The sequence below is a fragment of the Phytophthora sojae genome (genome assembly GCF_000149755.1).
Source record: "Phytophthora sojae unplaced genomic scaffold PHYSOscaffold_2, whole genome shotgun sequence".
Classification (NCBI taxonomy): domain Eukaryota; phylum Oomycota; class Peronosporomycetes; order Peronosporales; family Peronosporaceae; genus Phytophthora; species Phytophthora sojae.
Genome location: NW_009258116.1, coordinates 10,595,206 through 10,622,715, shown reverse-complemented (window position 1 = coordinate 10,622,715; position 27,510 = coordinate 10,595,206). Strand labels below are relative to the sequence as shown.

Genomic DNA, 27,510 nt, shown 5'->3' with positions numbered 1-27,510 from the left:
GGATACGCTTTTCCTCGACGCGACAAGAGAATCCGGCCGAATAATTCATTATCGTGCCCTCCAACGCCCATGAGACCAGCCAGCGCCTTATCCTGCGGGTGAATATTCGCGCACTGCCTGCCGGCACGGTGGACAGCAATAATGGTCGGCGCGACTGTTGAAGCGGAGACCGACCAATCGCCGCGCAGCAATGGGTCTACCGACCCCGGACGTGCGACATGACCCGCCCCAAATCGCACAAAAGTTACCACCGACCGCTCTTTACATACAAATCGCTGCATCCGCTGTGTCCTACGCCCCCAGAAGAGATTCAGCTTGTCCAAACCCTCGCTGCTGCTGCTGCTGGCGCTTCCCCTCCCGCAGGCTATTGCGGCTTTCAGACGCGAGCGAGGAAGGAAAGGAGCCGAGCCACGGCCGACGCCCACCGACGCCTCCAGCGAGACCGCAGCGCAGCGCACGCAGCCACCGCGACACCCGCCAGCGCACGCGGCAGACGAAGAGCAGCTCAGCGAGGTGCCGCTCGCCCCTAACGGACGCGAGGAGCCGGCGCTAGAGCGCGAAACCCACAGCACAGAGCCCTCAGCATGATGCAGACGCAGCCGCTGCCCACGTGCGACGAGTACGACCCGCTGGACGCGCACCTGGACGAGCTGGAGGAGCCAGGCACCAACTTCCTGCAGGGTACGGATGGGTCTGTTTAATTTTGTATCGATGGGGTTTTCTTATTTGATATTGACATTTCCCGTGTGTTGGTGGGTTTTTAGATTTTATCGTGGCGCCGCAGCCTATGCAGAACGACACGCCGCTGTCAAACGGATACACGTCGGAGGAGTCGGACTACTCGGTGGTGACCCCGTCCGATGAGCAGAACTACCAGGACATGTCGTTCCTGCAGGCCACCAACACCAGCGAGCTCGTGGACGTCGTGGGCGACCTCAGCCCGGGCAACCTGACGACGGTCGCGCCGCCGCCGCAGCAGCAGAAGCAGAAGTTTGCGGGCAAGGTCATCAAGGGCAAGGTGCGGACCTCTCTCTTCCCTCTTGTTCTCAGCTTTCAGTTGAAGCTGGCAGCTCTGCTATTGGTGCAGAGTTCCTAGTTACGTGGTTCTTTGTCATTGTCGTCTGACGCGCGCGCCTTTTTGTTGTGACAATTTGTGCTCTCTAATAGACCTCCAAGTACCGGGGCGTGACGCAGACCAGCAAGACCTCGTGGGGCGCCAAGTACAGCGCCAAACGCATCACCAACACGTGCAAGACGCCCGAGGAGGCCGCCCATGCCTATGACGACTACCTGAAGGCCAACTACCCGCAGAAGTTCGCCAAGTTTGCCAATTTCTGCGACAAGTGCCACAAGTTTGTAAACCCGCTTGGATTGCCTCAGTTCCAGAGCGAGTGTGAGTGTGCAGCCAGCTCGCCGACAGGATCTTCCACGCCGGGACCGTCGTCGGTGTCTCCCAAGAAGGAGATTTTCAACAGACAGCAGATCACAACCCCCACAGCTGCGACGTTGTCGTTGGTGCCACCAACGGCCCCGTCGCCGGGTGGAGGACCCTCAGTAGTGTCGTCCAATGCGCTCAACATGATGGGAGCCTCCAACCACAGCTTGGATCTGAACCCCGCTGATGAGGAAAACGCGACCTTCCTCAGTCGTCGCTCGAGCAATTTGTCAGTGGGCTCGCTAAAGTTTAGCTTTTCGGAGGACACGGAACAGTTCTTTGCGGAATCCTTCAACGACGTGGCCAAGATGGCCTCGGACCGCGGCGGTGCTGCTCTTGTTGATGAGCAGCAGCAACAGCAGGATCAAAAGCGCGACAGCTTACCTATCGCGGTTATCAGTTCGGCTGTGGACTCGTTCACGCAGGAGGACAATCTGGACCAGATCATTAAGGACATCAACCGCTCGTCGTCTTCGCATTCGCTGCTGAAGGGTGTCACCGCCGAGGAACGCATGGATAATGGCAGCATGGGAAGCTTTACTGCCACTGGAAGCAGCAGTGGTAGTGGAAAGATGAGCGAACTGGCAGCCATGAACAACCTTGCTGGTGTTCAAATCGAGCCCACGACGGCCAATTCGTTGGACTTCGATGTGGACGAGCTTGACGAGCTGACAAAATACTTCCTCTCGGAGAACGATGCTGCGGCCGTCGTGCAGCGGGAAATGGCGTTGAACCCTGGCCTTATGCAACAGAACCCCGCTATGATGGGAGTCCAGAACCACCAGTTCAAGAAGATTCACAGCCTCGACTTTGATTCCGAGAACGCTATGACTGGCAGCTCGCGTGGTGGCATTGGCATGAACGACGTGAAGATGGAAGAAACGGAAATGATGAACCCGTTCATGATTCCACCAGCAGCCACCAACGCTGCCATGCTGATGCCGCCGGGATCGCCTCCGCCGGCGATAATTGAAATCCAGACTCGCTTCCTGGAAAAATACTGGCGCAACGACCGCAAAAACATCCAGTGCTTCCCGTATTGCCCCGAACATGGTGACTACTACCGCGTGCGCATTGAAAATCTTCAGCATCGGTGTAAGGGCGTCTGTCGCGCTGCGGTGAAAGCTCACGTGTCGATCCCGGCCCCTGCCGGCGCTTCCGTTGTGCAGCCTGGTCTACTCGTACTGGCACGTTGCAACAGCACCTTCTCGCGCAACATGACGCTGTCAGAGCAGCAATCATTGAACCTTACTGAGATGAAGTCTCTGCAGGGCGTGAGTGCGGTTGGTGTTATCGACAACTTTGCTCCACTGAGCAATGGCGCGCAAGGTGTGCAATTCGATGTTACGTTCCACCCAGATGTGTGGAAATTCGAGTTCGATTTACCCAAGAAGCGGCGTCACGTGCAGAGCTCGAGCCCGGCGGTGTCGTCCCACGGGACTGATGGCGATGCTAACGACCCGCTGGCAGCCGAGTTTTTGTACTTCTTCGAGATCGACGTGTTCTACACGCGTGAAAAGACAACATTTGAGCGACTGGGTCACACGGAGTCAATCAACTTTCAAATTGGCAACACACGGACCCTACTGCGGCAGCGCAACAAGATGGTCGAAGAGTTTAACAGCAGCGGTGGACCGCAAGCACACGCGACCCAGAATGACAACGACAAGCTTGTGGATGCGGACGAAATGCCTGAAAAGAAGAAGGTCAGGGTGAACCTGAATCAACAGGAATTCCGGTCTGGAACGTCGCTAGGCGAGGATAGCGTTCTCAGCAGTCGAGGCATGACTGGACGCAAGTTGTCTCTGGGCTACATCACGGGCGAAGGCATTTCGTCATCGTCCAAGCGGAATCTGCTTCAAGACAAAGCAGCTGCGTTGGATGTCGACGGGTACTTCAGGGCAGATTCGAAGGACTCGCTGTTCGATCACGAAGCTGGCACGTCCGACTTGCCTGAAGTCAAGGCCGACGTGTGGAAAGATGCTGACGATGGCACTGAAGATTTGCAGCAGACTGCTACGTCTGACTATCGATCGTACGTGTCGCCGAAGCAGAAGAGCGGAAATGTGCAGATTGCTGACTCACCTGTCGCAACAGCCATCCCGATCAAGCCCAGCACGAACGCTCGCGCCGCAATTCCGACGTCATCAACGAACGAATCGTACAGCCTTCCAAAGCTCTTGGGATACTCGTTCGCCTGCGTGCCGCTCTCGGTGCTTTTCATTCCTGTGGGCATTTTGCTGTTGCTCGGGTTCTTGGTGGTGCCCCCAGCTGCTTCTGGAATCGTCAGTGCGCTGGACGCGCTGTCGGACATGGAGCTGTCTCGCGCCAACAGCAGTTGCATATCCCGGGACCAACGTCTTGTTTTGAATCGTCTTGCGGAAGAGAAGGTGGATTCCAACGGCAAGCCGAAGGGTGGTTTGTTCCGCTATCACGGAAACGGCGAAGTGTGGGGCCGGATCTTTTACTTCAGTGGTGCGAAGTTCGTGGTCTCCATGGTTTCTTTGATCCCGACGTTTGTGCTGGCGTTGTTCGCTGGACTTCTCTACCCGATTCGTCCAGCGTCTGCTGCTGTGGCTAACGCCGCTTGCAGCTGTGCACTCTGGTCACGCGAGTTCACTCGCGAATCAACAGGCAAGCCTCTCACGGGCGGCACGCAGTATGACGAAGTGGGTGGACTTGTATAAGCGAGCGGTGGATGATCATTGTATTCAGAGCAGAAAAAATCTCCGCCTCGGGTAATTTAGCGGACCGAGCGCAACAGGTAGCTAGCTATTGTGGCGGCGCGTTCGAAGCGTCTACTCTTATCTTGGTTTTGAGGTCACGATCTATGTAATTTAATTTCGCATTTTGACTTTGTTTTCTTTTTCTTCTCACTCTTCGGACAACAAGCACCAAACACGTACAGAGGACAAGTAGTGCAAAGAGAGGAATAAGGGAAGCCAGCGTAAACCAAAACAAAGACAGACCTGAATTTAGTTTTCTGCTACGAGCGTGGACACTCCGTAGGCGCCTTGTCCTTGGTCTGTGGCATGAGACTTTTCTCCTCGAGAGGTTCGTTGAGGACGCCGTGCAGAGTGTGTCCAGTCTTGCAAAGAGCTTGCGGGTGCTAGTTGCTGAGTTTACTTGGAGCGGAATTCCTCGCCACCCGTAACCATGTCAAACTGACTGGCGAAATCGTCTATCGACATCTTATTGGCGTCATCCTCCTCGTCATCGAATACCCAGGTCGTGCCTGGAACGTACTTGGACCCCTCCGCTTCCGATCCAGGCGGGCCCTTCGTTCCCTTTGCGTAAAGCGGCCCCGCACTACACAACGCCACATGAGCGCGGATTAGCTGAAATGGCGACGAAAACTGTTCAAGATTTACTGCTTACCCGGGGAGGGCGTCTGCGATGCCGGCAGTCATGCAGCTCTCGCCAATGTCTTCGATGTTGGTAAGCAGGTTCCGGGCGAGGTAGACCGTATCCCCCGCCTTCTTGAAGAAGCTGTGCTTCAGCAGCGCCGACGTGCCAGGACTATATACCACAAAGTACCAGATCAGCTACCAGCCTTATTGAATACACGATGAAATCGTCAGCTTACCGCTTCGACGGGTCCTTCTGCAAACAGAGCTTGACCACATCCTTGAAGTGGCGTCCGAACTGGTGGCCACTTCCATCGTCCTACAGAAATCCACCACAAAACGTCAGCACAAAGCCACTTGTTGTCCATTTTCTCTTCTAAGCGACGTACATCGTAAGTGCGAAGCGACGGTGGGTCCTCCTGCAGCGTGAGCAGCAGCACCTTCATGGGCTGGAAGCGCGCGTAGGGCGCGTAGCCCTTAGCCAGCTCCAGCGCTGTGATGCCCAGCGACCAGATGTCGGCCTTGTAGTCGTAGCCGCGCACCTGCTCCATGACCTCGGGCGCCATCCAGCAGGGCGTGCCCACGAACGTCTGGCGGTTCTTCCGACGGTCTCCCCCCTCCATCATCCAGCCGGAGACGCCAAAGTCGGCGATCACCACGTGACCCTCGCTGTCCAGCAGGATGTTACCGGCCTTGATGTCTCGGTGGATCTGGCCGTTCTCGTGGAAGTACTGCAGCCCCTTGAGCGTCTCGTGCAGGATGACAGCCACGAACTCCTCCTTGAGCCCCTCTCCCAGCCCCTTCTTCTTGAGCAGGTTCATCACGTGCAGACACGAGCCCTTGTTCATGAGCTGCGTGACCAGCCACAGTTGGTCCTTATGCACGAAGCTGCAGTAGCACTTGAGGACGTTCGGGTGGTTGGTCATCTTCATGGTCTGCACCTCAGCCTACGGTAGTTATCCGGATACGTGAACAATTAAAGGTTAGAGAGAGAAGGTGGTGTTAACACCGGTTAGGCTAGTGCTAACCCCGCCAGAGAAGGTTAACACTAGCCTAACCTGCAAAAAAATGTTTTTCTCGGAATGGATGTGATACGTACGCGGATGTCCTCGAAGCTGGTGGTGATCTTCTCCAGGTCCATGATCTTAATGGCTACGTGGATCTTCTTGGGCACGCAGTACGCCTTCCATACTTTGGCAAAGGCGCCCTATTGATGCAACACACAATGATCCGACACTCGGTTAGCACTACCCTAAACGGCCAGCCAGCCTTGTCCCAACATAGCGCCGGCGCGCTGACGTGGCGCTCTCACTGGACATGTACGCACCTGGCCGATCTGCTCGATGATCTGGTACTCGGAGGCAACGGTGGGCCACTCGTCCGCCATGGTGCTCACTCGCTGTGGTGGGGAAGTGAGGTAGGTGGTGGATACTTTCCTGCTGCTGGCCCAGTCAGCAAAGCGAAGCGGCAAAGGCGGCGGAGGTTTCGAGGCAGCAGCCTGGAGGGTTCGGGTGCCACAGAGCCAATACTCAGCGCCTGAGGTTTCTCCGCCTGAATGCTGGTCCACAATGCAGCGCGCGGATTGGCTGAATTGCGAGAGGCAGATAGTGGTGTGGACCACACCAGCAACAGCTGTGAAATTGCGCCAGGCTTTTCAAAAATTTTGAACTTCGCGCGCGATCTGCTTGGGGCTGTCGTGTTGAAGTTGGTCGAGCTGTTGCCGTTCGTTGGGCTTTGGCAACGTCGTTGTCGGTCTACAAGCGGTATCTGCTAGCACACTCGTTGACGGCACTGCTGACAGTGCTTTCATGCGTATGCATCGTATCATTCTGAATGATACGATGAATGATTCATTCACAAGACGTTGCCAAACGCAGAAGCACTTGACCTAGTTGTTTGGCAGTCCATGTTGGATCACTATTGCCAGTAGGGTATGCATGTGCTTCAACTAGTTCTCGCACTAAACGACGCCTAACGCGGCATCGAATAGTTCCGCCCAGACATCGGACTACGGAGGTTTGAACTTGTCTGCGCGAATGCTAACACTGATTAGCCTCATCAAGACCCGGCGGCTCACGAGCAATGCGACCCCCTCTGGTGTTGACAGTGAACCCGTTCAACCAGTGTGGTTGGGATCCTTCAACAACGCGGATCTGCTTCGACTCGGAGTCGAGCAATCTTTCTCCTTCGGTAAAAACCGACTCCACAGCATCGCGCACTTGATCAACACTATTCTTCACTCCTCGCGACGATTCTGTCTCGTTGTCAATCCTATTGTCGAGACGAGCAACCGTGACTCCGCAATTATGGCGGTAGTGATGGTACAAGCGGAAGCACCTGAAGCTACCATCCAACGGAGAACTTAATAACTAACTCGACCCTGGGGGGCGAGAGCTTCGATGTCAATGGAAGCGACTTCGAGTCGCCGACTTGATGTCCATGGGCCGCAATCTGACAGCTGACAAGTGCTTGCTGGATCCGCTACTGTACTGGAGCGCTTCGCTGGACACGCGCAATGAGACGCTGAGCGGGGCTCACCCGGTGACACGTTGAAGGCAGGTGGACTCCCTTGCCCGAGGTATCTGCAGCAACGATGTCGCCACAACCACCACTTACATGTTAGTGTAATTACGCCGATGCAGCTTGGGTGCAGTCCGAGTCTGCAATGCGTCAATTTCGACTAAGCCGCGCAACAATTGACAAGGAGTAACGTGCGGTCTCCGCTTGCTGCTCCTCGACAATCTGAAGCTGGCAGCAGGCCTGAGTCAGTCGTGATGCGAGCTCCTGCCCAGCGCCAATAGCGGTCATCGCGCGTTGGACAGCGCGCTGGTCTCCAGTGACGAGCTCCGGCCGCATCTTCGCACGGCTCTGCGCGTCGCCCCATCGCGACACGGTCGCCGGATTTACCGCGACGAATTAGCGCTAAAACTGAGGAGCCAGCCACATGGCTTCCTTTCCGCCGCCTGGGGCAGAGGCACAAGGGGCACCGGGCGCAACCGACCATGGGCCGTCACAAGCACTCGCCTCCTGTCCACGAACGGCGCCTGCTGCTTGCTGGCTCGCTTGCTCGCGCCACCGGGAAAAAGAATCCTTCGTTTTGCTAAAACGGATATGATATCTTGGGAGTACCCTAGCCCCTCCAGACCGATAGCTTGAGCTCAGTATACCGCGTACGTGGCGTACTTTTCGCCCCCCTTCGAGCCAAGCAAAGCACGCCAAAGCGCCGCACTTCGTTTCTCGCGAGCAAGACGGCAGAGCTCTAGGCGCAGACCGTGACGATGAAGACTCCCGCGGGCGTGCGCATGCGCATTGCGCTGAGCCACCAGCGCAACCTCCGCTACGTGCTGCTGGCGGCGTGCGGCGCGCTGCTGTTCGTCATGTACCTGCTCAACAAGACGCCGGCGCCCTACACGTACGACAAGCTGTCGGACGAGGAGGACAAGCGCTTCAACTCGCAGGCCATCATGGACCAGTGGCCGGGCCAGTGCCAGATCAAGAACTTCGAGCAGCTGCGCCGCATGTCCATCGTCTACACGTGGGTCAACGGCAGCCAGCCCTGCTACCGGCAGCTGCGCGAGAAGGCCGGCGGCAAGCACGCCGTGGGCGGCTCGCGCGACCGCGAGATCGGCGAGCTCATGTACTCGATCCGCTCGCTGGAGAAGTACGTGCCGTGGCACACGGGCCAGATCTACATCGTGTCCCCGGGCCACATCCCGCACTGGGTGGACATGAACAACCCGCGCATCAAGGTCATCAACCAGGACGACCTGTTCCCGGACTACGCCAAGGAGTTCCTGCCCACGTTCAACACGCACGTGATCGAGCAGTTCCTGTACCTGATCCCCGGGCTCTCGGACATCTACATGCAGGTGAACGACGACTACCTGTTCACCAAGCCCATCGCCCCCCACGAGTTCTTCACGTGCGACGGCGGCATCCGGTTGCTGCACGAGTCCGGACTCATCTCCCACACGCCCCCCACGCCCAAGAAGGGCATCTGGATCGCCTCCGTGCTCAACACGCAGCAGGAGATGGATCTGCGCTGGGGCAAGACGGACCGCCACTTCATCAAGCACGCGCCCTTCGTGTACTCGCGCCGCGCGTTCGAGCGCGTCCACCAGATCTTCGACCGCCCACTGTACATGACGCTCAAGAGCAAGTTCCGCGGCAAGCCCGACATGAACATGCCGCTGCTGCACCACTACTACATGGTGGCGCAGGGCAGCGAGGAGCTGGGAATCCCGATCTACTCCCCCCCTGAGGAAGAGATGGCCGGCTACAAGCTCATCCTCATGCAGAACAACAACATCGACAAGCTCAAGCAGACGTTCGGCCAGATCCTGGACGGATCCACTCCGTACAGCATTGTGGCGCTGAACGACGAGTACACGGACATGCGCGTGGCCGACACGGCGCTCGAGTTCCTCAACAAGTTCCTGCCCGAGCCCAGCAGCTTCGAGCGCAAGCCCGACTCGGAGCCGCACGCGCTTACTGCCCGCAAGCCGGACACTTGCGAGGTGGACCCGATGATCCTGTCGCCCTTACCGCGGCGGGTGGAGGCTGCACCCAAGTACCAGGTGATCGCGTACCGCGAGCTGCGCTGGGTGGCGTTCACGAACTCGCTGCTGCGTGGCATGGGCTTCGGTCTCGGCGCTATGATCATGTACATCTTCTACTTGCTCGTGCTGCGCCGCAGCAAGGCCCCTGTCGGCTCCAACGGCGCGTACGACAAGGTGTAAATCAGCTGAATGGAGGAGAGAGAGGCAAGTGCGGAGTGCCTTCGACGAGCGAAGGCAAGGACCGTCGGCGCTGCGGGCATGGTGGCTGGCTGCATGAAGCGCCCCACGCCTGCAAAGACGAGAGGGTTGGTAGGTTTAGTACGTGTATCTACAGCACGAAGGCAAATGTGCGCAAACTCGCCAGTGTTCTGTGCAGAATAGACGTTGCGATATCTTTTTTTCATTCTGGTGATCTTGTCTTGCTTCATTCTAATGGTCCAGCCAACATACTCGGACAGCTCCACAGAGTGACGTGGCAAAATGTACCCATTTCGATGCTACGACAGACAGTTGAAGTATTCGCAGTGGTCATACATGCATTTCATTTACGGGTCGGCTCCATCTACAAGGCCTTGAAGCGCGCGACCAACAAGGCTCTAGCTACTAGCTACGTACCTATCCCGCCAGCCAACTTAGGTCTGCTTGGTAGAGTGCAGCCCAGGCGTGCCCTTGCTTGAGATCCGGAAAATGTAGACGGAGATGATGGCCGCGATGACGAGCCCAAAGCCGTAGCCAACGTTAATGGCCAAGTTCCACCCGAACGACGACGTCATTTCGGCGAAGGCGCGCTCGTTGGGGGAGCGGAACCGAGTGAGCGTCGGGGCCGGAGCCCAGTCCGCTCCTTCCTCGGCCATACGCAGCGACATGAAGTCGGGCTCCGGCAGCGGGATCACATTCGGGTCGTACGCGCAATCGGGGCCCTGCCAGTTGCTCACCACCTCCACGTGCTGGCCCGCCGGCAGCTCGAAGAACGCAGGCTCCGGCAGCAGCTGCGAGTAGAAGCGGCCGACGAGCTCCGCCGTGCGAGGACTCGTGTACTCGTCGTTGAGCGCAAGCAGGACCTCGGTGCCCTTGTTCTCGAGCGCCATGTTGAACTGCTTGTTAAGCGAGTCCTCGATGTTGTCCTTGATGCGCACCAGCAGCCAGTCGTCGCACTCGCTCAGCGGGTTGAGCTCCACGGGGATGCCGAGCTTCTTGGACCCTTCCTCCTGCATGTAGATGTGGTGCAGCAGCGGCATGTTGAGGTCGTCCGGGTGGCGCATCTGGTGGGGCAGCGTGGCGTCCAGCTCCTTGCCGAACTTCTTGTGGATCTCCTCAAAGGCCAGACGACTGTAGACGAACGGCGCGTGCTTGAGGAAGTTGTACACGTGCTCGCCGCCGTACGTCTTGTCCGTGAGCATGACGGTGTTGCGCACGCTGGCCAGCCAGGCGTTCGACTTCTGGCTCGGCACGTGGCGGATGTGGTTGATCTCCGTGAGCAGCCGCAGGCCGCCGTCGCACGTGAAGAACCGGTCGGGCGTCACGGGCTTGATGAATAAATAGTCGTCGTTCATGTGGATGAAGACGTCCGTGAGGCCCGGGATCTTGTGCAGGTACTGCTCAATGACATTCGTGTCAAAAGTCGGCAGCGTGGCCTTACCCTTGGGCAGCAGGTCGTCCTGGTCCACAACACGCACGCGCGGGTTGGACGTGTCCAGCCAGTCCGGGATCTGGCCGGGCGTGACGATGTAGATGGGGCCCTCGAGCCACGGCGCGAACTTGAGCAGCGAGCGCAGCGAGTACTTGAGCTCGCCCATCTCCTTGTCGCGCGACGAGCCGCCGGCGGGCAGCCCCGCGCGCTGGCGGCGCTTGTTGTAGCAGGCCTCCGTGCCGTTCACCCACGTGTAGACGATGGCGGCGTGACGCAGCGTCTCGAGGTTGGCCACGTCGCAGCGCGAGCCGTCCTTGGAGGGCATGCCGCTGATGAGCTCGGCCACGCGCGCCGGCGGGTCGGGCTCCTGCCCCATGTACAGCAGCGTGGCCACGGTCAGCGCGAAGCCCAGCAGCGCCAGGAAGCTACGCATGGTGGACAGAGGTCAAGGGAGAGAATGGCGGCTCGAGCAGAGCAGAGCAAGGTGCCGGAGCGATCGATCGCCGTGTGGACAGCTACTTTCCACGTACGCAAGGTTTTAGTGCCGGCATGGATGTGCAGGCGTTGTTTTAGCGTTGTTTTAGCATCGGTGGGTAGGGAAGCACTAAAACACCTCTCTTAGTTGTTATAGTCAATGTGGTACACTTAATGTCATGTCCGACACACAACTCGCATTTTTGCGCCAATCGGACGACTCGTTACTCGAAGCGACCATCATGGCAGCGAAGCCGCGCGTGCTGGTGCTGGGCGGCGCCGGCATGATCGGCCGCAACTTCGTCAAGTACCTGATCGACCGCGACCTGGTGGCGGCTGTGCGCGTGGCCGACAAGACCATGCCGGAGATCTCCTACTTCAGGTACCGAGGACATATGCGCGTGTTTCTAGCGATGCGCACATAGGCCTGACAATCTAACTTCTGACGCTTCCCGCTGTTGCGCAGCGCCCCGCACAAGCTGGCGTTCGCGGACGAGCGCGTGCAGTTCGTGCAGGCGGATCTCACGCGTGATGCGCACGTAGACCGCGCGTTCAACCCCGAGTTCGGCCCCTACGACTACGTGTTCAACCTGGCGGGGGAGACCAAGTGCGGGCTCTCGGAGACCGTCTACGCCTCCAAGTGCCGCGACCTGTCGGTGAAATGCGGTGCGTAGAGAGAAGTTGTGTAGGGGATTGAAGTTGGTGTGGTGGGGGAATTGATTGACTTATATGGGGATGTTGGGATCTTGGGTTTTGACAGCTAAGAAGGCGCAGGAGGTGGGCGTGAAGCGCTACATTGAGGTGTCCACGGCGTTCGTGTACAAGTCCCAGGTGAAGCAGCCGGCTAAGGAGAATGCTGAGCTGCAGCCGTGGACGCTGCAGGCCAAGTACAAGCTCGAGGCGGAGGAGCAGATCCGCAGTCTGCCTGACCTCAAGGCCGTCTTCCTCCGTTTGGCGACGGTGCGTCTCGAGCTTGCTGCTGGTTGGGCTTGATGCTATTGTATCCAGTGTTGATGCGAATGCTGTTGCGCGATAGGTTTACGGGTCGGCTGATTCGATGGGACTCATGCCTAGAATTGTCTGCGCCGCCTCGTACGTGCGAAACAACTGAGTGGGTCTGGCGGTGGCGCCTCATTGATTGACTTACATGGCATTTTGGTTAGATATGTGAAGCTCGAGGAAAAGATGAAGCTGCTCTGGGACGCTGAGATGCGTGTCAACACGGTGCGGCCGGTGTTGGTGTTCTACGGTCTGTGGGCGTTTAGAATATCTTATTTGATTGCTGTGCTTGCGCTCGCAGGTTCACGTCTTCGATGTATGCCAAGCGCTGTGGCACGTTACGACTGCCGGAAGCGACGGCGAGATCTACAATTTGGTGGACAAGAACGACACCAGTAAGTCCGTTAAATCCGCATAGGACTTGTTGGTGTTGTTTCTGATCACTTCCGGTGCGTGCAGACCAAGCGAAGATCAACGCCGTGCTGGAGGAGATCTTCCACATCAAGACCGGCTTCATCGGCAAGCTGGTGTCCAACCTGGCGCGCGTGCGCCTCGCTGACGTCGTGGACGACGCCAACGAGAAGCACATGCAGCCTTGGGCCGACCTGTGCACGGTACGCTACTTCGAACCTCCGAGCCCTCGCTCGCTAATTTGCTGACGGCGTCTTGCCTGCCTCTGTTCGCCCCTCCGTCGGTCTGGTATTCAGGAACACGGCATTACCAACACGCCGCTGACGCCCTACATCGACAAGGAGCTGCTGCAGCACAACCACCTCTTCGCGGACGGCTCCAAGATCGAGTCCACGGGCTTCCGATACGAACACCCCACTGTAGGTGCCACTGGTTGCAGCACTGTCCATTGGTTTTGAGCTGACGTTTGTTGAACCAACTCTTTGCCTGCAGTTGGAGACGAAAGAGGTGCGCAGCGTGCTGGAAGAGATGGTGCAGCAGAAGATCTTTCCGCCAATCTTGTCCTGAGCTCGCTCCATGGCGGCTCAGGCGATGTCAATAGGGCGATGCGACGGCGCACAATGTGACGCGTTGGCTCGGGTCCCGTCCCCATCCGCCAGGCGATGGCCCGCCAGCTGATCGTGCCATGCCATGCTTGACACGTTTTAGACCGGAGGGTATACATTTCCCAAGTGTAAACAACAACACGACCCACCTGAGTTTTCGTTCGGCCAAAACCGGGTGCGTTTTCGCCACCAACTTTTGGCATCAAGGGTCTTACCCGCCACAAGCAAGCACACCCGCAAAAGTCCTTCGAGGTGTCGGTCGGTGCGCGCCTTCCCCCTCCCGCTCCTCGCCCCGCGCGCGTCGCCGTTCCACGCGCGCTAGTGCAGTCGACAGCCCGTCGAGTGCGGACTCGAGCCAGCCAAGTCCCGTCGAGATCCGAGCGGCAGAGCCGTCGCAGTCGCCCTCAACTCGACTCCCATCCGTCAGTCGGACGCCACCTGCTACGTCTGCGCCTTTACGCGGCCGCGCGAGCCTCTCCAGCGCCCTCAATTGAAGCCATCCACCCACCCACGTACCTGCCTACACGCACGCCATGGAGCCGTCGCTGGCCGAGGACGAGTTCGACGGCTACGAGGACGCGCTGCCCTACGAGGAGCCGGCCAGCTTGACGTCGTCCACGAGCACCAGCCCCACGGACGGAGAGCCGCGCGCCGGCAGCACGTCGAGCGATGTGGACGTGCCACTCCCCACCCAGCAGATGCGGAGGCTCAAGAGGAAGGAGCGGCTGCGCACGCAGTCGGAGAGCGCGGTGTGGACGCGCGCCTCGCTCAAGATGCGGCCGTCCCCGCCCGTTGCGGACCTGGCAGCCACCCCAGCTATTAGCGGGGGGCTCACGCCTGGAGCTGAGGCCGCGTTCGACCAAGTGCGCAACAGCGAGAGCGCGCTGTCGCACTTTACCAGGGATATGCTCAACGGCCTGGACATGCCGTCGTACTTGACGAACGGCAGTGACGTGGCCTACCGTCGACGCAGCCATGACAGCTCCATGGCCAGCGCGGTGGTGCTGGGCAGTCGAGAGGGAGTCATCAATATGTGGCGGCAGCAAGGAGAGATCTCCGAGCGCGCGTCCGAGATCCTAGAGGACGCCAAGCTGTCGCTGCACGGCAAGGAGAAGAATCTGTACGACGCGTCGCTGCGGAGGCTGTCAGAGGCACAGGATCCGATACTTAATACACTTCGAGAGAGGATCTCGTCCACGACGGCGGCGGGTGGAGCGAATCTACTGGCGGAGCCTTCGTCAACCACAAGTAGTAATCACGCTGCTGAACAACGCGCTAGCGAGTTGGGCTCGTCTCAGATTAAGGCGGACGTGAGCGAGAACGGGAACGCTGACGCCGTTGCTAGAAATTCGCTGCCGATCCATCCGAACACACAAGCGGCAGCGCGGCAAAGCGGGGAGAAACCCTCATTAGACCTCGGCAATGAGTTACAGGAAGTAGACGCAAGCTCGCCCTCAGGAGTTGACGACTCGAACTTTCGACCGCAATCAGCCACGTTATACCACGAAGCGGTCAAGTGGGAAGGCGTGTTAACAAGACGAAGCGAATGGCTGCGGAGACTAGAGCGACACTATTACGTGCTGGAGGGCAAGTTCCTGCGGAGGTTCGCCTCGAAAGAGGCTTATTTAGCGTCTCGAGACGAACCACTCGTGCCGCACCACATCCAGCCGCCGAGCGATCCCTCGAAGCCCGTGCCGGGAAGTCCAGCGGCTAGCATGGTCCGTCGGAACTCAAGCAGTCCTGCATCTACAGGTGTGAGCCATCTCTATGTGTTGGCGGGTGTCAAGGACTCATCCAGCCGCGTCAATGGATTCACATTTATCACGGAAGACAAGAAGACTCTGCAGGTGACTGCCCCTACGGCAGTGGAGAAAATTATTTGGATGCGTCTTGGACTCGAGGCTATCGTGGCACTACCGACACTTCCAGTTGCCCCACTGGACATGGAGGAGTTTTATGCAATGCTCGTTGTACTGTATACAGCTCACAGTGGAAACTGGCGCACAGAGGGCGACATGGCTGTGACATTACCTCCCCCGTCCGAGCAAGTGTTCACTCGCTTCTTCCGGTTGTTAGACAAGGACGTTATTTTCTGCTCAAATTACCCGCCATCAGTGCCATTCCACGGCTCTTTCCGCGGTCATTCAGGCGTCGTCACCTTTATGCATGACTTTGCTCGGCATACGCTCTGGACCAACTTCAAGATCGGTGGTATGTCGGTGGATGGCTCAATTGCTGTGGCCTCGGGCAAGGAGGAGCTTGAGAATCGACGCGATGCGCGCAAGTTCATTCAGAATTGGGTTCACAAGTTTACATTCTATTCGGACGGGCGACTTGCGCGTTTTGAGATCAACGGTGACGTAGTAGCTGCCAGTGCGGTCTTCAAGGTCCCGGGTGCAGCCACGACGCTCAAGCTTCCTCAGGAATTCAATGAGGTTGACGCTGAGCACGGCTTGGAAGGCATGCTGCTTGTGCGGGTAATGCAAGGCCATGGACTCAAGGCAGGCACGTCGGTTAAGAAGACTGTTAAGGAGCCGAGCATTACGGTTCATCTTCAGTACCGCGAGCAACCGAACCAGAAGTCTGCTGCGAATGGGTCTACACCAGGATCGTCTGCGTCGACTGCGACGGGACCTGCGAGTCTGATCGGCGGTATTTCGATGCCTTCTCTGTCGCGCAAGTTCAGCTTCATGACTTCCGTGGCGAGTTCTGCAGCGTCAGCGGCGTCTTCTGCTGTTGGACACACCTCATCTAACAACAATACTCCAGTGGTGGACCCGTTTAGCACAGGGACACCGCGTAACGCAGGGGACGACTCGTACTTGCCGACTCATCCTGTGTGGAACCGCGTGCTGGAGCTCCCGTTTAGCCAGGTTATTGGCACGTGCTCTCTTGTGGTGGACGTGAAAGACCACGCCAAGAATGGAGCTGAGTCTCACCTGGGCTTCGCTACGCTGAATGTCGCCAAGTACTTGATGGCTGCAGACGGCAACGAGCGCAGCAAGAAGCGGGAAGAGGCCGCTATGGCGGCTGACAGCAAATGGTACTCAATTAGCAACGCGAAGGGCGAGTATTGCGGTAAAGTGCAGCTTGGCATCACCTGCCGACGATCAAAACCGGCAGATGATGACGACGATAGCGTGCAACCACGACTGAAGAAAAGTCAGAGCGTCGTGATCGACCGGAAGAACCCGCCTTCCTCCAATATGCTGCAATGGGATACCACTCCGGCCGCTCACACCCAGGCATTGCTAGGCTCTGCGACTCCGGCACTCACAAAGGGAATGACGCTTGATGAGCTCCCGAGTGAGCACGCTCGTCGTCACGGCTGGGCAAATGTCAAGCTGTCTCCTGAGGACACTGCTCGTACGCAGTCTGCTGGCGCGATTGTGAGTGCTCGCAATGATGACGGCGATGACACGGTCCACAAGCAATTCCCCGCTGGAGACGGCAGTAGCGCAGGACTACCGGCAGCTACGGACGCCGTCATCTGCAAGGAGAACGCTGACATGCACACCTTTATGGTTTGCGGCGCCCCCTTCACGATTCCGAGGCACTACCAGCTCATTAAGGTTTGCGGGCGCGGAGCTTACGGTATTGTGATCGCTGCCACGAACCTGCGTACGGGCGGCAACGTGGCCATCAAGAAGGTGATCGACTGCATCTGGCACCCGCACCAGCTCAAGCAGATTCTTCGCGAGTGCCGATTGATTCGTCACATGGCGCACGAAAATGTGCTTAGTTTGCTAGATCTGATCCCGCCGCCATCGTACACGGACTTCCGCGACGTGTACATGACTGTGGACCTGATGGAGATGGATCTGCACCGCATCATTTACTCGAAGGAAGTGCTTCGCGACGACCATATCCGCTATTTCCTGTACCAAATGCTCAGCGGTCTGCACCACATGCACCAGGCCGGCGTGCTGCACCGTGATCTCAAGCCCAGCAACTTGCTCATCAACTCGGATTGCCAGCTCAAGATTTGTGACCTGGGACTTGCTCGCTCCAAGGAGGCGGAGGACGTGGGGATGACGGAGTACGTGGTCACGCGTTGGTACCGTGCGCCTGAGCTTCTGCTCGGTAGCGCCTACGGTGAGGGCGTGGATCTCTGGGCAGCAGGATGCATTTTCGCCGAGATGCTCGGCCGCAAGCCCCTGTTCCCCGGCGAGACGTACGTCCACCAGCTCCAGCTCATCATGAACGTGCTGGGTGTCCCAGAGGAGCACTCGTTCAAGGAGAACCCGCTGGCGAACAAGCTCAAGGGCCGCCAGCTCCTGAGTCGCACACAGGCGGTGGCTGGTATCGACACGAGCACCATGTTTCCGAACGCGAACCCGGAGGGCCTGGACCTGCTGTGGAAGATGCTGGTGTTCGACGTGGAGAAGCGCATCACGGTGGAGGAGGCGCTGCGGCATCCGTACCTCGCCATGTACTACGACGAGGAGCGCGAGAACGCCCCGGTGGAGAAGTTCCAGAGCTTCGACCTGGATGACCTGGACGAGTCGGACCTCAAGGAGCTCATGTTCAAGGAGATCTGCCACTTCCACCCGGAGGAGATGGTCAAGCGTGCCAAGCAGCAGCGCGAGAATCCCGAGACTGTCGAGAAGCTCCCTCCTGGCTGGGTCAAGCGCGAGTCGCGCAGTGTGCCCGGCAAGTTCTACTACAGCAACCCGAAGCGGGGCATCAGCACGTGGATCAAGGAGGAAATGGATTAAAAAGTAGGTTGACTAGCGCCAAGAAGCTCCCTAAAGGGAACAGAGTATGCTGGAAGTGTATGAAATGGGGAGTGGTAGATGATACAATAAACTGCTGCGTGTTCAACACGAACTGAGATTGCGAAAATTGCTAGTATGCTTATAAGAGGTTACACCTTGGCAGAACAAGACACACCCAGGACACGCTCTTAACGTTAGATAACTTGAACGCCGCTTTAGCTGGCGGAGAGTGCGGCCATGCCCACAGCGGCGACTGGCAGGTACGGCTTGGGTGACGGCAACTGGCGGCTGTACAGCTTGATATCGGGCGAGCTCTGGAAGCGTGCAAGACACGCGTCTTCTTGCTGGTAAGGGCTGGTCATTGCTCGGCGGATCTTGAGGCACGAGTGAACCGGCGAGCCCAAGCTGGAGCAGCGTCCGAAGACTGGCCTCAGCAGCGGAAGGCGCGGGTCATACCTCCGGTCATCCAGCGCGAAGAGCGGGTCTGACGACGCCCAGTAGTCCAGCTCGCTCACCATAGTGGAGGACGTCGAGAAGCAGTCTTCGCTGGAGCTGTACATCTCCAGCGACTCGACGGGGTGGGGCGAGAGGCAGCGCCTGCGTCCCGAAGGCAGGAAGTAGTCTTCTTGAAGCTCGATTCTATCCAGGTAGGCCCCTTTGAGGCGCTTCCCGCGGATGTCGAAGTAGAAGGCGCAGTCGTCGTTCTCCTCCAGCACGCGGCTGTAGAAGGCCGAGAGCATGCGGCTACCCGACGACGCCGTGGACTTGTTGGACTGCAGCAGGAACGAATCCCAGCTGAGGTCATAAGAGACACAAACGCAGTTAGGAAACCTAGTGATGCCTCCACAGCCAGAGAACACACGTTGCTGCAACGCACTTGACGGGGTCTTCGTCCTCCTCCTCGTCGGCGTCGAGGCGTCCGCAGCTGAAGTTTTTCTGCAGCCGGTCGAGCAGCGAGTCCTCGCTGGGCGAGCGATCGCGGCGCTGCCGGATCTCGCTGAAGTCTGCAGGGCAAAAGTCATTAGAGCAAGCTGGGAAGGAGGAAGGCTGGACGGTAGACGGACCTGGTTCGTGGTCGCCGAAGCACACGAGTACTGCGCCCATCGTCTCGTGCAATTGGGAACTGAAGGAGCGCCGCGCGTGAGTGAGTGCGTGAGCGGGAGCTTCTGAGAATGACGACATGGCTTGCTGGTAATAGTCCGATCGATCCGATTGAGGGGTGGGCGCCAGCAGCCGCCTGGTGCACCAGTAGTCAAGTAACTTCAACTGCGACCAAAACAAGGAAAGCCGAACGCCCAATTTAGCACCGAAGTCGACCAGCTGGGAGGTCAAGATTGACCCTATACAAACCACACGATATCGGCGTTCGTCGAGAGCCCAATTTAAGAAATCAAATTTTGGGGAGGCGCCATCGAAAGGCAGTAATGGAACTGAAAGGACGCGTGGCTGGGACAGCAGACTCAGATTTTTTAGCGGAAGCGATGTGCTTCCTGTAGGTTTCCTCACCCCGCCGCCGCTTCTAAGTTGTTAGCGCCCTCTATTCCGTTGGCGTTGCCGCGTTTCACTGATTGTTTCTGGTGAACAACGGGCGTTGAGCACGGCAGGCGTTAGGGCGTTAGGCCTCGGGCAGCGAGACGGAGGAAACTCGAAAAAAGAAGCGCTCGCCAAACGTTTCGTGTCGTGTGTCTTTTTGTAGAAATGCAGTGCGTGGCGCAGCAATGGCCGAAGCATGACGCGCCTGTGATCTAACAGACCGGCAACTACCTGACCTGATATGTATGCGTGGCAGCGCATTTAACCCCCCGAAATAGCTGAACGAGCCGCCGTTGCTGCTGCCAGCAACACTTTGATGGAAAGAGAAGGCTTCCGCGTGGGCGGAGGTGACACGCAGATGAAAAAAAAATCGAGAGAAAAGCTGTGGGGCTTCTCCATCGTTTCGTGCAGGTGCTGCTTGCTTGGCAATGACGCTCCTATGATAACGGACGTGAGGCGGGAGAGGAGGATGAGCTCACTTTGCTGTTATCAGGGCCGGTTCAGAAATTGCTAACTGCAACACCAGAACAGCTTCAGAAGAGGTGATACATACATAGATATATAGATGGATGGATCATCAAACTAACGACTCAAAGTACACGCTGGGCTCGCAAAACCGGATGAGCACGGGGCGGGGCGCCGTCTTGAGCAGGTAACGTGTAAGCGCGTACCCGATCTGGCGCGTGCTGTCGTCGCCCACTGCCACGATGACCCAGCCCGCAATCGACACCTCCGGCTCGGGGTCCACCGCCGCCAAAAAGTTGGCCAAGATGGCGCTGCCCTGCGCCAGAAAGCTCGCACCAGACATCAAGAAGCTGCTGCTGCCAGTCGAGGAGGCCGCACTGGATTGCCTCCTCCGTCGGCTGCTGTACGTGTGGCGGTCGTTCGAGTACTTCTTGACCACTGCAGCTCGGCCGTCGAACGACGTCTCGATCTCGACGCCCAGCGCCGACTCCGGGAACTCGAGCTCCACCTCGTCGGGCAGCAGCTCGACCGGTTTTCTCTCGATACGCTTGATGGCGTCCGAGACGAACAGGTCGTAGCACTGCCCCAAGTACCAGTCGGGCACCTCTGGCCTCGCCGATCCGCCCTCGCCCCCTAGTCGGTGATAGTTGCGGATGAAGTCTGCTCGAGTCATCTTGAACTTGCGCGCCAGCCGCGGGTTGTGCGCGTCTGTGTTGAGCAGCAGCACCGAGAACGCCAGCGTGTAGACGGCGTCCTCGGACGGACACTGCTCGCAGTCCGGGTTGCTGCAGTAGTAGGCCTTGGCGAAGGCCTGCAGGATGCGGTCGATCTTCTGCGCCTCGCTGGGCAGCTCGAAGCGACTGAGGTACACGCGGAGAGCGATGTCGAACGCCACGCCCTCGAACTGGAAGCCGTTGGCGTATTCGTGTAGCACGCTGAGCGATTTAGCGTCCGGTTCTCCTAACACCTGACCAACCTGGCAGTAAATCGTCGTCAACAGCGCGTTAATTTTAATAAATTACGCAAACAATGCAAAAATTAGTGCTGTGCGCACCATTTTGGGGTCGGTGTGCGGCATTTCGTGCAGGAACTCGGCGATTTCCTTGGGCGACGACGGACTCTCCGGGTCCATGAGCTGCATGACTCGCGTTGCCTCTACGCTGAGCTGGTCCGAGAGCTTCGGAGAGGGCGTGGAGCCCGGCACGGACGCGTCGCTGGAGCCTGTAGACGCCGAAGAGAGCCGGGACTGCAGTTGCGCCGCTGCATCCTGGCTCGCAGGCTGTTAAAGGTCACAGACACAGTACCAGCAGATTGCAATGCATTAGTTAGTTGCCTTAGCGTAGTACCAGCATTAATGGGGGCACAATGGGAGTGCACCTCGGCTGCGCCGCTCATAACTGTGCAGGGCTTGGTCCGGTCGCCGACTTTCTTGCAACGAAGGAGTAACCCCCAGTGTAAACCACTGTAACCAAGTTATGTTTACGGTGATTTTGGTGTGGTTTACACTAAATGATCTTGAAGCGACGCGAACCCCCTCCATGTATCAATTGGCGAACAGCTACGCTCCTTGGGTCGGATGCCTGCTCCGAACGGCGAAGCGCGGCGCGTGAACCTGCCGCGAGATTGTGTGGATGATCTACAACGTGGCGTGGGATGCGTGGAGCTGCTAGCTCAGCTGAGTCCTCCTGGGGTTAGCGAGAAGAAGCCTTGTGCGTTCGTGGACGTGGCGTTCCACCCGTTGAAGTCGTGGGTGGCTGCCATTGAGCCCAAAGGATGTGGCGTCGTGTGGGACTACGAGACGGGAGAAGTCGTGACGGAGTTCGACTTGGGCGAGTCTCAAGTCCTGGACGACGATGACGTGCGCGACAGCGAAGCGAGTGAAGACGCTGCGGAAGCAGCAGACGGAGCAAACTTTGCTAGTCCTGCTGCAGCACCCAAGGGGCTGTTGGGTAGAGCGACAGCTTCGCCGTCGATGAGGTCAGTGCAGGGAGCAGTTGCCGCTGCGAATGCAGCAAAAGGACTGTTGTCGCCTACTGGGGCTTCTCTCATCAAACCAAGACGGCGAACGACACTGTACATGTTGTTCTACGATCACGAGTCGATCGCGTGTACGACACAACTGCCAGCGCCGCGGACGTGCTTTGACGAGTGGCTGATCATTGTGGCGCGATCTCATATCGTGATCTGCGACCTCGACCAGAACGGAGCGGTTAGTATTGTGTTTGCTACTAAAGCCTTGGCTTGTCTGATGCAGCTGACCTTGTATTATCTAGGTGCACCACCTTGACCCCGAGGATCTACATCGCGGTCTTCCGACTAGTGTTGCTATTCTGCCCTCTGGGCTTTTAGCAATCGGCTGCCAAGACGGAAAAATCCGCATCTGGAGCCCATGGCAGTCGAAAACTGTGGGCACACTCGACAGTGGTTCGCAACGAGGTGCGTCTTGCTAGATAGTTGATTTTGTTCTGTGGGCTAACTGCGTTGGCTGTCTACTGTTTTCAGATGTCCAGCAGCTCATTTTACTTACGACGCCACCTATCCTGATGAAAAGAAGCGGGAGTGGGGCACTTCCTGGAGCGGAGACGCGTCTCAGTACGCAACTCCATCATCTCGCCTGCGCAACGTTGGATGGCCATGTTGTCACTTGGAGGGTGTCGTTTAACGCGTCCACTTCCAGTTGCGACTGTGTAAAGACGTCGGAAGTGGAGCTGAGGGATGTATTCCGGCAGTACGATATGAATGGGATTCATGAACTCAAGTTCCACCCGCAACATGACGTGATGACTGCGGCAGCGCGTGACGGTACCATCTTCTTCTTTGATGTTGCCCCACTATTGGATAGCAACAAACCGTACGTGACACTCATCGGGCTTGGCTGTGGCTAACTTTTATACATACTAACACTTCAAAATGTACGCACAGTGCGACGCTGACGGGGCTGCTTCCGTCCAGCAAGCTCCAGAATATTGTTGTGTTGCCAGGAACTCAAAAGGGGTGCTTCTCAGCGCTTTCGATCTCTCCCTTGAACTCCACGGTATGTTTGTGCTCAGGAGTGTCATTTCTCTACCGGTACTAACACTGTTGGCAGCTGACGGTATCCGAGATTATAGTTAAGGGCCGATACAGTGGGAAGGATAATGTACCAACTATCTTTACCGAGTTTGGCACCGGCAATAGTCAAGAGTCCCGGGATCTCCGAGGCTTCCTTGATCAAGTGCGCCTAATTCGCCAACGGAATCGTCGGGGGAGTATTAGCCTAACTTTGATTTGTTTGTACGAATTTGTTGTACAGATGCCACCGAAGCGCTTGAAGATGGCATCCCTTACCAGTAGTGTTCGGAACCAAGGCGAGTTGTGCTGCCTTACCAGTTACGGTTTGCTGATCCTCAAGTCTAGCTGCTTGGCTACTCCTCTCCCCGTCTTCGTCCCTCGAGGCTCGAACAATACTCCTGCTATCGGCTTCCCTTCTTCCATGGCCATTGGACTGCGAGTTCTCGGTGAAAATCCACAAGAGAAACCACAGCACCACGCTGTGCAGAACGGGGCAGAAGCTCAGAATCCCGCGACGATCGAGCGATCGCGAGTTCCTCAGCTGCAGTATTGCCCCTGGCAAAACGGATTCCTCGCTGCTATTCTTCCTCTCAGCGGGCATCTTGAGGTAATGCTGGAGGATTCCCCCATTCCTGTGCGAAACTAATGTTTGTGTACGTCTTTGACTGTAGATTTTACAAGTGGGATTGAAGCCGGTGCCACCAAATGCTGTAGACCTGGAGACGATATTTGTGGCGCATGCGTTTGCCTTTGCGTGGCATCCATCCCAACCGCTCTTCGCTGTACTCGCGGTGAGTTTTACTACCGAATTCAATCGTAAAAGGACTTGCTAATTCGTCGAATAATGTCGATATATTGTAGCCAAACAAGGAGCTCGCCAAACTTACTCGCTCGACCACCTCATCAGCAATCGTCCAGAGCAAGCGATCGCGATTTTTCTTTGGCGGGAGCAGAGCTTCTGCTGCCAATGCAACTGATGAGCCTGACGCGCGTCAGCAGCGAACTGCTTCGAGGTCATTGACGTTGTCAGTTTACAAACTTTCCGGAGACGATGCAGAGGTTGAATTCGTCGAGACGAGCTTCTCGAATGGGGACGACCACGTACTTCACGTTTTCTCGGGTCCACTGCTTGGCGTAGTCAAGTTCATCGCAGACAATGATACTGTTGATCCAACGCCAGTAATGGGAGGAGCAATAGTGAAGCGAGCTCGCGATAGTCCCGCCTCGTTGAGTCGCATCCAGCGCGCGCACTCGTTCATGCTGGGACTCAGCAACATGTCTCCCAAAATGACGGACTTGAGGCTGACCATGTTGTCCCCATCGCAGTCGCCTTCAGCCTCGCCAACCGCAATCAGCTTTGAATCGGCTGACTCTGCTAGCGATTTAACGAAAACGTACCTCGAATTCTACGAGTGGAGTCACACTGTGGGCGCTGCAGAGGGGGAACCAGCACTACGCAAATTTAGTGGAGGGTTCGCTGTCGACTGTCCGCTTGCCCTTGAATGGGACACCGCTACTCAGAGCCTTTGTGCACTTGTGTATCCAAGCTGCATCAAGATCTACCGCTTCAGCATTTCGGCTGTCGACAAGAGCAGCCAAGCTGAAGGATCCAATACTACGATGGAATGTCTGCACGAAATCCCGACGCCGAGTCCAGCGCTGTCCCTGCACTGGGCGCATCACGCGCTCTTCTTCACGACAGAGGACGAGGTCAAATGCAGCGTGATTTGTCGAACACGGTGCTTTACGCTCGCTCTAGCGTCGAAATGGGTACTGAACGAGGCTTCGTGTGCTACCCAAGTGAGCGACGATGACCTTAACCAGTTCCCAAGACCTCAGGTGAGTTAGAGGTTTCTCTTGCAGCCTTGAAGGATGATGTCGTCTAACCATTTTTGTTGTTTTATTAGATCTTCCCTGCTGGGGCGACTACGATCTTAGGAGTGATCGACCAGAAGCTTGTGCTGGCGGGTCCACTCCACGCTGTTCACATCCTCGACCTGTCGAATCGAGTGTTGCAGTGCGCGATGCTGGTCAGTGCGGGGCGTATCGAGCAAGCAGCAGAAGTCGCCCAACCACTTAGCCCGGATGTCATCCAATGGCTGGGGGCCGTCTTTGAGGCGTTTGGCCATGCTTCACAGGCTTTGCGTCTTCTACCCGCGCTCTCCTTGTCGTTGAAGGTCAACATGTGCATCAAGCACGCAGAGCTGGAGCTATTGGCGAAGCTACTCGGTGAACTCATCGAACAGGAACGAGATTCGCCTGATCTCACGGTAAGCAACAACGTCTTGCATCTTTGGACCGAATGGCTAGACTAATTATCTGCTCAACTTTTGTCAGGGTTCGTCACTCTTCCAACGCGCGTGCATTGCTCTTCACCGTGGACAAGTGGACTCGCCACTCAAGCAGCTCGGTCCAGTGCTTCTGTCACGCAAGCACAACACCGACGCTATCTTCGTGGCCTCTCTGCTGCAGAACGACGAGGTAAGACGAAAGGCTTTTTTGTAGATTTATAATGAATTCCTAAGGTGTTGTGCTGTACAGCAACTCGTCCAAGCGTACGGCTCAGCTGGGGAATGGGGAGCCGCTTTCCACGCTTCAAAGAGCAAAACCTCAAGTCGCTCGGCTGTGCCAATTCAAGGCGCCATTCTGCAAAAGTGGAATGCTGGTATCGCCAAACCCACTGCAGCCTGGAGGACGGTGCTCGAAAAGCAAGGGATTCGACCTCCCACGACGGTGAAACTCGGACCGCCATCGATGAAGACGGCATAACAAAGCTACACCACTCCGCAGCCTGTGTATTCCTTCAACTTACCACTAGCTCAACCTAAACATTCGCAAAATACTCATGTTTCAAAGTATCTTGACGGCATTTGAGGAGTCGCGAGCGATTCACTTCGACTGTTCACGGATTCGGCGTATTCGGTCGGGATGGTGCTGTCCTTGGTTCCTCGTAAGGAGCCGCTAGCGGTGATCGATGAGCCGACCATGTCTGGGGGTTCTAATGGCGACCACTTCGTCGAGCGAGTGGTGTTTCATCCAGTACGGTAGTCCTTCCAGTCTACTGATCTTTGTGTTGTACTCCTGTAGAACTAACAATTCCTATGACTCCAGAGTCGTGGTAGCATCGTGTGTGTCAAGGGAGACACTTTGGAGGAGCTGGACGTCGTCACCGGAGCTCTGCTCTGTCACATCACGTTCGACTTGTTGGCGTCGAGCAACATGGATTTGATCCTCCCCGCCGGCTCGCACTTTGTAGTGGGGTTGCTTCAATCCCGTCTCCTCGTGGTTTGGGACTTAGAAGACGCCGTGCTGCTGGCCACCTCAGACGTCGACAAAGTGCACAGCAGCCGTCGAGTCACGGCCCTCGCCACGTCGCTCTGCTCCGATCGGTGGCTCTTCTTCAACTCCGAGGGCAGCAACAACGTCCGCGTGACTCGCGTGGACTCGCCGCGTCCAGCGCGTGAGATCCTCCGCAAGAGTTCACTGCGTGGGGGGTCCGTCGTGTCGTTGGCGTACTCAACAGAGCACCATTTACTCAGCTCCGGATGCAACGATGGCACGATTCAAGTCTGGAGTATAATTTCCGCCTCGGATGAGGGGGACGCTGGAGCTCCTCGGAAGGGGCAGGAGAATACGGACTTCGCCACTCCACTCTTTGCGGTGCAGTTGGCTCAGTCTCCCGTCGTGGAACTCGCCATTGGAATGTGTACCGGATGCGGAGCCAATGGAAGCAGCAGCAACATGTTCCTCGCGGCAGGATACCAGAACCGCCGAGTCGATGTTATTGCGATGAACGGACAGGCTCACACCTGCGTGGCCTCCACCACATTGTACGTGTTGTCTTTGAGGTATTCTCTCCAGTTTGCCTGACGAATGTGTTGCCTTGTAGGAATCCGCCTCAAACCCCGGACTTCTCGCGGTTAAGTGGAACTTTATCGTTGACAATCCATGGTCAACTTCCTGTGCTGCTGGCGCACTGGCGTTCATTCAGACGCGAGTATGGCGTTGATGCCATTGCAGCTTGGGAGCTGGTGAATGGTAGTGGGAACTCGATCACAAGTCCTCGGGGTGGCGCAGGGGGAAACACCAGTGGAGGAGGAGCTATGACCGAGTGGTGGAATGTTTCCAGCTCCTCACTACTTCGTGATGGGGGCTATCGTGGACTTGGCAATAACCAGATTTTGACTGCTGTACTAGCCACAGATACCATTCTGTGGCAGAACTCTTTGGCGGTCTATGCGAGCACCACGGAGCGTCGGGCGGTGTTCCTCCTTGATGTCAGC

General features: G+C 57.2%; 8 protein-coding genes across 8 annotated transcripts in view; 6 read left to right on the top strand and 2 right to left on the bottom strand.

The window, feature by feature from the left end:
* Window positions 1-190: 190 nt before the first annotated feature.
* Window positions 191-4,122, top strand: PHYSODRAFT_327059 (hypothetical protein; the record flags this gene model as incomplete). The annotated part of the gene is made up of 5 exons (XM_009523129.1): window positions 191-211; window positions 304-513; window positions 594-681; window positions 765-1,018; window positions 1,168-4,122. 5 exons carry the CDS (start codon window positions 191-193, stop codon window positions 4,120-4,122), a joined length of 3,528 nt encoding a protein of 1,175 aa, XP_009521424.1.
* Window positions 4,123-4,384: 262 nt separating this feature from the next.
* On the bottom strand, window positions 4,385-6,276 carry PHYSODRAFT_285154 (protein kinase). The gene is made up of 6 exons (XM_009523128.1): window positions 6,110-6,276; window positions 5,882-5,989; window positions 5,172-5,729; window positions 5,022-5,101; window positions 4,814-4,954; window positions 4,385-4,744 (listed from the first exon to the last, which is right to left on the bottom strand). The coding sequence occupies exons 1-6, from the start codon at window positions 6,167-6,169 to the stop codon at window positions 4,558-4,560; spliced, it is 1,134 nt and encodes a 377-aa protein (XP_009521423.1). The 5' UTR covers window positions 6,170-6,276; the 3' UTR covers window positions 4,385-4,557.
* A 1,756-nt stretch (window positions 6,277-8,032) lies between these two features.
* PHYSODRAFT_555626 (hypothetical protein) lies at window positions 8,033-9,521 on the top strand (the record flags this gene model as incomplete). The annotated part of the gene is made up of 1 exon (XM_009523127.1): window positions 8,033-9,521. The coding sequence occupies exon 1, from the start codon at window positions 8,061-8,063 to the stop codon at window positions 9,519-9,521; it is 1,461 nt and encodes a 486-aa protein (XP_009521422.1). The 5' UTR covers window positions 8,033-8,060.
* A 452-nt stretch (window positions 9,522-9,973) lies between these two features.
* PHYSODRAFT_555623 (hypothetical protein) lies at window positions 9,974-11,462 on the bottom strand (the record flags this gene model as incomplete). Its single annotated transcript, XM_009523126.1, has 1 exon — window positions 9,974-11,462. Exon 1 carries the CDS (start codon window positions 11,402-11,404, stop codon window positions 9,974-9,976), a length of 1,431 nt encoding a protein of 476 aa, XP_009521421.1. The 5' UTR covers window positions 11,405-11,462.
* A 225-nt stretch (window positions 11,463-11,687) lies between these two features.
* Window positions 11,688-13,422, top strand: PHYSODRAFT_555620 (hypothetical protein; the record flags this gene model as incomplete). Its single annotated transcript, XM_009523125.1, has 9 exons — window positions 11,688-11,827; window positions 11,912-12,111; window positions 12,206-12,405; window positions 12,482-12,537; window positions 12,609-12,669; window positions 12,746-12,839; window positions 12,904-13,058; window positions 13,152-13,274; window positions 13,348-13,422. 9 exons carry the CDS (start codon window positions 11,688-11,690, stop codon window positions 13,420-13,422), a joined length of 1,104 nt encoding a protein of 367 aa, XP_009521420.1.
* Window positions 13,423-16,552: 3,130 nt separating this feature from the next.
* Window positions 16,553-21,123, top strand: PHYSODRAFT_354114 (hypothetical protein). Its single transcript, XM_009523124.1, has one exon. The coding sequence runs from the start codon at window positions 16,667-16,669 to the stop codon at window positions 18,176-18,178; it is 1,512 nt and encodes a 503-aa protein (XP_009521419.1). The 5' UTR covers window positions 16,553-16,666; the 3' UTR covers window positions 18,179-21,123.
* Window positions 21,124-21,752: 629 nt separating this feature from the next.
* On the top strand, window positions 21,753-25,996 carry PHYSODRAFT_486785 (hypothetical protein; the record flags this gene model as incomplete). The annotated part of the gene is made up of 11 exons (XM_009523123.1): window positions 21,753-22,385; window positions 22,450-22,581; window positions 22,687-23,027; window positions 23,099-23,210; window positions 23,265-23,390; window positions 23,469-23,834; window positions 23,899-24,018; window positions 24,089-25,066; window positions 25,135-25,497; window positions 25,565-25,708; window positions 25,769-25,996. The coding sequence occupies 11 exons, from the start codon at window positions 21,753-21,755 to the stop codon at window positions 25,994-25,996; spliced, it is 3,543 nt and encodes a 1,180-aa protein (XP_009521418.1).
* A 159-nt stretch (window positions 25,997-26,155) lies between these two features.
* The window catches only part of PHYSODRAFT_481754 (hypothetical protein), a gene marked incomplete at both ends in the record, with an annotated part of 5,772 nt that continues 4,417 nt past the window's right edge, over window positions 26,156-27,510 (top strand). Inside the window, 2 exons of the mRNA XM_009523122.1 lie at window positions 26,156-26,266; window positions 26,339-27,057. Coding sequence (XP_009521417.1) covers window positions 26,156-26,266; window positions 26,339-27,057 — 830 coding nt within the window. The remainder of the gene's footprint in view (window positions 26,267-26,338; window positions 27,058-27,510) is intronic.

Bases quoted from the DNA above. Each gene is read 5' to 3' on its own strand.
- PHYSODRAFT_285154 (XM_009523128.1), bottom strand. From the start codon at position 6,169: ATGGCGGACGAGTGGCCCACCGTTGCCTCCGAGTACCAGATCATCGAG. The intron at 4,955-5,021 runs GTAAGCTGACGA...TGTGGTATATAG, and splicing joins CAGAAGGACCCGTCGAAGCG to TCCTGGCACGTCGGCGCTGC. The intron at 4,745-4,813 runs GTAAGCAGTAAA...GGCGTTGTGTAG, and splicing joins ATCGCAGACGCCCTCCCCGG to TGCGGGGCCGCTTTACGCAA.
- PHYSODRAFT_354114 (XM_009523124.1), top strand. From the start codon at position 16,667: ATGCTGCAATGGGATACCACTCCGGCCGCTCACACCCAGGCATTGCTA.